Source organism: Orycteropus afer, unplaced genomic scaffold (genome assembly GCF_000298275.1).
Source record: "Orycteropus afer afer isolate SDZICR_OR568_19922 unplaced genomic scaffold, OryAfe1.0 scaffold00047, whole genome shotgun sequence".
NCBI classification, from domain to species: Eukaryota; Metazoa; Chordata; class Mammalia; order Tubulidentata; family Orycteropodidae; genus Orycteropus; species Orycteropus afer.
Genome location: NW_006921634.1, coordinates 6,739,323 through 6,748,768, shown reverse-complemented (window position 1 = coordinate 6,748,768; position 9,446 = coordinate 6,739,323). Strand labels below are relative to the sequence as shown.

General features: G+C 40.3%; 1 protein-coding gene across 1 annotated transcript in view; it reads right to left on the bottom strand.

Annotated features, from left to right (window-relative positions):
* CUNH11orf97 (chromosome unknown C11orf97 homolog) overlaps positions 1-9,446 on the bottom strand; it is a 23,121-nt gene that overhangs the window by 8,896 nt on the left and 4,779 nt on the right. The window contains exon 2 of the mRNA XM_042780572.1: positions 7,612-7,716. Within this exon, the coding sequence (XP_042636506.1) occupies positions 7,612-7,716 (105 nt within the window). The remainder of the gene's footprint in view (positions 1-7,611; positions 7,717-9,446) is intronic.

Here is a 9,446-nt window from a genome sequence, read left to right as displayed (position 1 = left end):
TCGGAAACCCAAGGAGGGGTCGCTATGAGTCGGGGCCGACTCGACGGCACATAACAACAACAACAGCCTTTTTCTGGGGAGCTCTGGTAGTTTAGTGCCTAAGGCACTTGACTGCCAACCAAAAGGCTAGTGATTCAAACCCACCAGCCACTCTCAGAAGGAAGCTTGGCCAATCTACTTCCGTAGTGATACCGCCTCGGAAACCCAAGGAGGGGTTGCTATAAGTCAGGTCTGTCTCAATGGCACATAACAACAACAAGCCTTTTTCTAAGAGCCCTCATGGTGCAATGACTAAGCACTTGGCTGCTAACTGAAAGGTCAGTGGCTCAAATCCACCAGCTGCTCAGTGGAGAAAAGATCTGGTAATATGCTCCTATAAAGATTACAGCCTAGGAAACCCTGTGGAGCAATTCTACCTATTCTATAGGGTCATTATGAGTTGGAATCAATTCAACAAAACAGCAACAACAACCTTTTCCTGTTTTTCCACTTTTGATAGAGGCATTTAAAAAAAAAAAAAAAAACACCTCACTGCCATCGAGTTGATTCCAACTTATGGCAACCCCTCCTTGGGTTTCCGATCTGAGGAAGTATCTTTATGGAAGTAGATTGCCCAGTCTTCCTTCCAAGGAGTGGCTGATGGGTTTGAACCACCAGCCTCCTGGTTAGCAGTCAAATGCCTTAGGCACTATGCCACCAGCACTCCCAGATGAAAGCATAGATACCAGAAATAATTTTTCCTATGAGAAGAGAAAGTCTACAGAGGATGTGTGAACATAAACATCAAATATCTTGTCATATTCCCTCCCGAACTTGAGGGGGGACCTTGGTGTGCAATGGTGAACCTGGAATGGGCAGGTCAGCATTACCCAACTCCAGTCACTGTTGCCAGATACAAATATGGACATGGGGTTTCCAGATCTTCCATTACCACCTCCCTCTAAAACTGTAGCTTTATGTACAATTTTTTATTTTTTAATGTTGGAAATTTGTTCAGATATTTTTATTTAAAATACTGTGCAGAGCAATAAACAAGTCCACAAGATGAACCTGGCATGTGAATCAACAGTTTGGGAACTTGAGCTGAATTAAAACAGCCTTCACATCCTGATTAGATGTTGGTCGTAGCGGGCTGAAATGAAAATGAAGGCTGCCTCTCTGGTTTTCAGCTTGGAAACGGTTGTTGTTAGTGCCGTCAAGTTGGTTTTGACTAATAGTGACCCTATGTCCAACAGAACAAAATAGTCCCTGGTCCTGTGCCATCCTCAGAATCATTGCCATGCTTCTTAAGTCCATTGTGACAGGCACTATGACAGTCCATCTTGTTGAGGGTCTTCCCCTTTTTCTCTGGCCTCTACTTTACTAAGTATGATATTCTACTGCAAGGAACTGGTCCCTTCTGACAACATGACCAAAGAATGAAAGATGAAATCTGGCTATTCTCACTTTCAAGGGACATTCCAGCTGTACTTCTAAGACAGATTTGTTTGTTTGTTCTAGCTGTCCATGGTATATTCAATACTCTTCATCAATACCACAATTCAAATGCATCAATTCTCCTACAGTCTTATTTATTCATTGTCTAGATTTTACATACATATGAGGTAATTGAAGGAGCTATGGTAGCATAGTTCCTAAGGCGCTTGACTGCTAACCAGAAGGCTGGCGGTTCAAATCCACCATCCACTCCTTGGAAGGGAGGTTGGGCAATCTACTTCTGTAGTGCTAACGCCTCAGAAACCCAAGGAGGGGGCGCTGTGAGTCGGGGCCGACTTGATGGCACATAACAACAACAACAACAATGAAGTAATTGAAAATATCATGGCTTGGGGTCAAGCACACCTTAGTCTTCAAAGTGGCATATTAGCTCTTTAACACTTTTAAAAGGTCTTTTGTAGCAGATTTGCCCAGTGCAATTCATTGCTTGAATTCTTGACTGCTGCATCCATGGGCACTGATTGTGAATCCAAGCAACATGAAATCCTTGACAACTTCAATCTTTTCTCCATTTATCATAATGTTGCTTATTGGCCTAGTTGTGAGCATTTTTGTTTTCTTTATGTTGAGGTGTAATCCATACTGAAAACTATAGTCTTTGATCTTCATCACTAAGTGCTTTAAGACTTCTTCACTTTCAGCAAGGAAGGTTGTGTCATCTGCATATCACAGGTTATTAATGAATCTTCCTGTAATTCTGATGCTGCATTTTTCTTCATATAGTCCAGCTTCTCAGATTATTTGCTCAGCATACAGATTAAATAAGTATGGTGAAAGGATACAACCCTGACACACACACCTTTTGTGATTCTAAGCCATGCAATATATGCTTGTTCTGTTCAAACAACAACCTCTTGGTCTATGTAAGGTTACTCATGAGCAGTTAAGTGTTCTGGAATTCCCATTTGTCATAATGTTATCCATAATTTGTTATGATTCACACAGTTGAAAGCCTTTGCATAGTCAATAAAATAGAAGTAAACTTCTTTCTGGTATTATCTGCTTTCAGCCAAGATCCATCTGACATCAGCAATGATATCCCTCATTCCACATCCTCTTCTGAATCTAGTTTGAATTTCTGGAAGTCCCCTGTCAATATACTGCTGCAACTATTTTTGTATTATCTTCAACAAAAATTTACTTGTATGTGGTATTAATGATATTTTTGATAATTTCTGCATTCTGCTGAATCATCTTTCTTTGGAAAGGCACAAATACAGATTTCTTCCAGTCAGTTGGCCAGGTAGCTCTCTTCCAGATTTTGTGGCATAAACTAGTGGGTGCATCCAGCGCTGTAACCATTTGAACATCTCAGTGGGTATTCCATCATTCCTGGAGCCTTGTTTTTCACCAATTCCTTCAGTGTAGCTTAGACTTCTTCCTTTAATACCACTGTTTCTTGATCACATGCTACCTCTTGAAATGGTTGAATGTTGACCAATTCTTTTTGGTACAGTGACTCTGTGTATTCCTTCCACCTTGTTTTGATGCTTCCTGCATCATTCAATATTTTCCCCCATAGAATCCTTCAATATTGCAACTTCGGATAGGTGATGCAGAGGAAAGAGCAAATAGGGAGAAGAATAAGTTTCATTTTGGACGTGTTGATCCTGAGTGTTTATGGGACATTCAGGAGAAGAGGTTCAGCCTTGAGGCACAGATTTCAAAGTCATCTGAGTGAGCTGATTGTGGAAACTATGGGAGCAGATGACACAATCCAAGGAGAGCTCATGGAACAACTTTAGAAGACAGTGCTAAGACCCTAATATCTGACCTCCTGTAACTCCACAAGGGGAACGGAGAATAAAGAGCAACAGCCCAAGGCTGATTCCTATGAGGCAGAGTTCAGACATATCTCCTCTCTCCAACCTTTTTTACCCATTCTGACACCAGCTGTCCCTCTCATGGCACTCTCTACTTCTCTGCTGGGTTCAATAATTCATTGCAATGACCACTCAGAACTCACAGAGCATACTTACAATCACAGGGCTTATTAGGGAAGTAACAGGTTACATTTCAGGATCAGGAACGTATTGACTCAGTACATAATTCTTCAGTCAGGATAGCTTCTTTTCAGCCATGTCTGTAGACAAGCCTATCTCTGAACCTGAGCCTCTTGCCCCAGCCTTTGCTCTGCTCATGCAAGTGTTCCAGAGCTCTTTAGCTCCATCAATAAATACCTAGGGGCATCCCACTTTGCCAGCAAGATTCCTGCCCAAAGGCATCCTGTTCTCTTGCTCCATGGGTTGGGAAGCCCACCATGCCGTCTCCAGCAAGTACCCTGGTTCTGCTGCCCCTACTGCCACCATTTCTCTGCCACTGCTTCTCACCATCTCTCACTGTCCCCAGTGTTACATCTCTCTGTCTCCTGGGTCTAGGAGGTTCCCAGCACAGGGACACCAGGTTCAAAGAATGTGCTCTGCTCTCATCTCTTCTTCTTGTTAGTAGTCAGATCCCCCTTTCTGCCTATAGCATGGCTCAGTTTAAGCCTAGTGAGATGGCAAAACTGACCAATCCCTTTGTTAGGGTTCTATATACCTATTTGCATGGCCCCACCCCCACAAGGGTGCCATGCACTGTATTTACATTATTAGCAAGTTGTCTGGTCCCCTTAGTGAGCCACAATCAGCTTATTTGCATAGTCCCACTCAATCTTTTGGTAGGTGTTACCAGATCATGGCTCGAAAAGCCACATAAAAGCAATCCTTCACACTGCAACATCCAAATGGTCAAATAGGCTTTATGGAAAGTTACAGGCTTGAGATATAAAATTTATAGTCATTAGTATAATGAGCTAGATGTGATCACTGAGGGAGAAAGTGTTAAATGGGATCATTTGGGGAGTGAGTGTAGAGAGACAAAAGGGGTTGTCACTGAGGTCTCCAACTTTTAGAGGCTAGGAGCAAAGGAGACAGAGAAGTGATCAAAGGAAAAGAGTAAACAATTACGTCAGAGGCTACAGACAGATTGAATATGATGATGTGATCACTGGTTTTGACCTTCAAGATGAGGGTCATTTGTAATCTGGAAAAGAATAGTTTCAGGGGAATGGTAGGAACAAAAACCTAATTCTAATGAGTAAAAGAACAAACAATAAGTGAAGAGGTAGAGACAATGGGTCAAGTGTGCTTATTCTTAATATCTTGGAAGAGCTCCTGTAGTAGCCACACAAGCCCCTAAAGTATGTATGTGGAATGCTAGGTGCATGAGACAAGGTGTATTTTCCTTAAAGGGAAACCAAAGTTTTACCATATATTTACAGAGTATGCCACTGCACATTGTTGAAAATCCTGAACTAGGAGGTCCAGTAGCTGACCTACGGTGCCACCAATCTTAGATTAGGCTGGAAGAGTGGCATCCCCTCCAAGTATCAGTTCTTCAGTTCTTGGCTCTGACCATGGAGATAGAGCTTATGCTCACAAGAAGAAGGAGAAGAGAGGAGGGGAAAGAAGAAGAAAAAGAAAGAGCAAATTTCTGTTTCCTATAAGCAGAGACTTCTAAACTCTAACCTTACACAATCTGTTCTCAGCTTTGAAAGATTTTTCTAGGCTAAAATAGCACCTCTGTGCGACCTCTGGTGGATGCACACACAAAATGCACATACAAAAATTACAGCATGGACATTCACCAATTAAAAGAAGAAGAAAAAAAAAAAAAACCCTGCTGAGGATTTGACTCATAGCAACCCTATAGAACAGAGTAGCATTGCTCCAAAGGATTTCCAAGGCTGTAATCTTTACAGAAGCAGACTGCCATATCTTTCTCCCACGGAGCAACTAGAAGTTTCAAACTGCCGACTTTTTGGTTTGCAGCTGAGCACTTAACCACTGCACCACCTGGGCTCCTTTCCTCCATTTTACATGAAGGATATTTGAATAGATTCATATAAAAATTTATTTTTAGAAACTAAATGATATTTCCTATTCAGTTAGAATATCTCATAATCAAATGTACCCAATAAGAATAATGCAAAACACACCTAGTGTGTAAATTAGCTTTGATAAGGTCTTTATAAGCAATAAAGACAAAGTACAAATACAATAGCACTGGGTAGACTTTTTTAACCAGCAGAGAAACAGTACACGTAGGCTGAGTTTGGCTACAGTATTGAGTATGTCATTCTGCATCCATTCATAGAATTCAAACTAGACTTTTAAAACACTCCTTTAAGACACTGTGAACAAAATTGGCCATTTTCTCTTCTTTCCTTTTTTTTTTTTTTTTAAAAAAAATTTATTGTGATTTGGGTGAAGGTTTTTTTTCTTGTAGATAAATTTTATTGAAATATAATTTATGTACAGTGAAATACACAAAAGTGACAAGAGGCAATGTTGGTTTTTTTTTTTTTTTTCAGTGTTCCCTCCAATCTGGGTGAAGATTTACAGAGCAAATTCATTTTCCATGCAGCAATTCACACACATTTTGTCTCACAACATTGACTGCAATTCCCCACAATGCAACAGCTCTCTTCCCACTTCCTCCCCATAGTTACCCCTTCCTTGTGTCCTTCCCTCCCATGCAGTCCTGCTGTTCTTTTCTTTTTTAAGAGTAGGCAATACTTGTTGTTGTTGTTGTTATTTGCCATCGAGTCGGCCCCGACTCATAGCGACCCCTCCTTGGGTTTCCGAGGCAGTATCACTACAGAAGTAGGACTGCCCAACCTTCCTTCCGAGGAGTGGCTGGTGGGTTTGAACCGCCAGCCTTCTGGTTAGTAGTCAAGTGCCTTAGGCACTATGCTACCAGAAGACACTTCTGTTATTGGTTTTGAAGTGTAAAGTGAGCATATACATTATAGAATCTGAAATGGTACATTTCTGGGCTTACAACTTCTGCTCTTAGGAATCCTTCATGAATTTAGGCCTTATCTGCACAATGTTCAACTCTCCTCCCCAGAAAAATGTCAGGTTGCCTAAGTAGAAATTGTGTCTTACAATTCTTCTAGTTTATCCATAAATTGCTAGCACACAAGAGGCTTGTAATAAAACCTGGCAATTTGAGGACCTTAAAATGCACATCTAGTAATGGCTGAGAAAGAACCATGAAAATGTGGAGAAGGACATGATGTTTGGTAAAGCAGAGTCAGGGGAAACCTGCATGAGATAGGCTGCCATAATAGCTGCAACAGTGGGCTCAACATAGCTACAATTGTAAGGATGGTGCACGACCTGGCAATGTTTTGTTCCATTATACATAGGGTCGCCATTGAGTTGGAGCCTCTTCAATGGCAACTACCAACAACAAGTGGTTTCAAAATAATATTTGTGAGGGATCCTGGAGCTTCTAGAGCATATCTTCTCTCACACAGACCATCAGTGAGAGGTATTAATATCCCAGACCATAAAAGTCATACACAACCTGTATGTGGGATGAAATCCTTGGATGATTTAACCTATTGAAATGACTTAGATACTTCGAGGTCAGTGATTCGTAAACTGTGGTCTCTGGACCAGCAGCAGCATCTTTATTACCTGATAACTGCTGGAAATGCAAATTCTTGGGCCTTAGACTCAGGGATGAAGCCCAAGGGTATGGATCTTAACAAGCTTCCAAATAATTCTAATAAATTAGAGTAAGAACCTCTATTCTTGGTCATCCCTATCCTGAAAGGACTAAAGATGTTATTATGCTTTTCAGGTGCTTGGGAAAAAATTTACTTATCATTAGATGAAATAATTCCACCAAAAAGTAGGGCAGAAATGTAGACACTGATGTCTAGCTCATTTTTTTTCCCTAAATATAATGGTTTATTTGCATATAACTAAAATCAAACTCACTGCCATTGAGTCATTTCCTACTAATAGTGACCCCCTGTTGGGTTTCCAAGGCTGTAAATCTTTACAGAAGTAGATTAGCCCAGTCTACCTTCCACAGAGCAGCTGGTGGGTTTGAACTGCTGACCTTCTCCTTAGCTGTCAAGTGCCTTATTCTCTACCCCACCAGAGCTCCTTTTATTTGGACACAGGTGAAATAATTTAAAAATGGTTCAAGAATTTCCCCAAAACCAGTTCTCCTTTTGGTAATCACAGATTTTAATACATAATATTATTAAACTGTCATTAAATAAACAATTTCATATTCATTACACAAATACAGTTCATTTGTCACTGAGATTACCTGCAGGTGAATTTTTAATGTGACATTCATCTCTCTTAATATAAAGTTCTTCTTCCAGCACTTCCTTAATTCTCTTATGTGGCTCACAATATAAGAATTTCTTCCCTAAAAAGACATGAACAAAATTGGTTACTTATCATAAATTTTGCCCAACCTCTAGCCATTATAGCTACATGAATACATATATTTTAAAAAGGCATAGAATTCAGTGCAAATAGCCAACAATCCACACTGAAAGCTTCATCTTGGAAAGACGTCTTCCACTGTAATTCTTGGTTCTTTTGGTTCTGGCAATAGGACTTTACCCTTTCATAGAATTCCTCAAATTTTAACTTTCAGTACTTCTTTAGATACTATGATGAAATGTATGGAGTTATCTTCAGTTAGCTTTAAGATAACATTCATTCATGTATGCACTGAATTCTTATTTGAGGACCTACTCAGTGCTAAGCCCTTAACTAGGTGCAACATGGAAATGAAAAAGAGAGATGTGTGTGTAGTTTACAATCCAGTTATAAAACATAAAATAGCCCCATCATTATTTAATCATCATTTTTCAAAGATTAAATCTGAATCACTGATGGATATATAACTTCCCTAGGAAAAGATTGAGCAATCTACTTCTGTAGAGATAGTGCCTCGGAAACCCAAGGAGGGATCTCTGTGAGTCGGAATCGACTCTATAGCAGTGAGTTTGGCTTGTTTTTTAGGAGCTCTGGTGGCACGGTGCCTAAGGCATTTGACTGCTAAGCAGAAGGTTGTCAGTTCAAACTCAGCAGCCATTCCACAGAAGGAAGGTGGGGCAATCTACTTCCATAAATATTTACTGCCTCAGAAACTCAATGGGGTCATTATGAGTCAGAATTGACTTGATGGCAGTGAATTTGGGTTTTTTTGTTTGTTTGTTTGTTACATTTCTGCTTACTCCAGAGGACAGAACCCCAGGGAAACATAAGAGCTCTGTACCTCTGAATCCCTCTCTGCCTTTCCAATCTCTTCTGTCAGCTTTTCTCCCTCTCTGAGCTCCTGCCTTGCAGACTTTCTATCCATTCCTGTCTCTGTGTCTTCACCCATAGAAGTTTCCTCTCCCAGGACTGCTTTTCTCCTAATTTTTTGCCTGGGTAACTTCTACTCAACTTTCAGGTTTTGGCTAAATGTCAAGTCTTCAGAAAAATTTCCCCTGACTCCTCAGTCTAGATATGTCTCCCTGGTTATTTTTTCTCATAGTATCCTCCTCTCTTCTTTCATTTCATTTATTGCAATTTGTATACCCTTGCATTTATATATAGTAATTTGTGTCACTATTATTTTAATTCCCATCTCCCCTATTAGACCACAAACTCTGTAAGAGCAATGAGGTTCTCTGTTCAGTTTATCACAGTCCTAGAACAGAGATTGGCTCAATAATAGATACTCACTAAATTTGTGTTCAGGTAGAACTGAACTCTGTTAAATTAGAGCTCCAAGCAAAAATTATTCTAAAGGCATGTCTGCCAAAGCAAACTTGCAAGTGTCAGCAACTAGACATTTTAGTCTCAGTACTCAAAAGCTCAAATCAAGGAGCCATAGAAAACCTAAACAACCAAATGATTTAGTTAATTAAGATTTTATTGTAAATTGACTATGACACAGTGAAACCACAATAGTGGCATCATGATTAAAGCATTTGGCTGCTATCCAAAATGCTGGCATTTCAAACCCACCAGGTGCCCTGCAGGAGAAAGATGTGGCAGTCTGCTTCTATAAGGATTTGCAGCCTTGGAAACCCTATGAGGCACTTCTACTCTGTCCTAAGGGGTTGCTATGAGTCAGAATCAACTCAATGACAGTGGGGT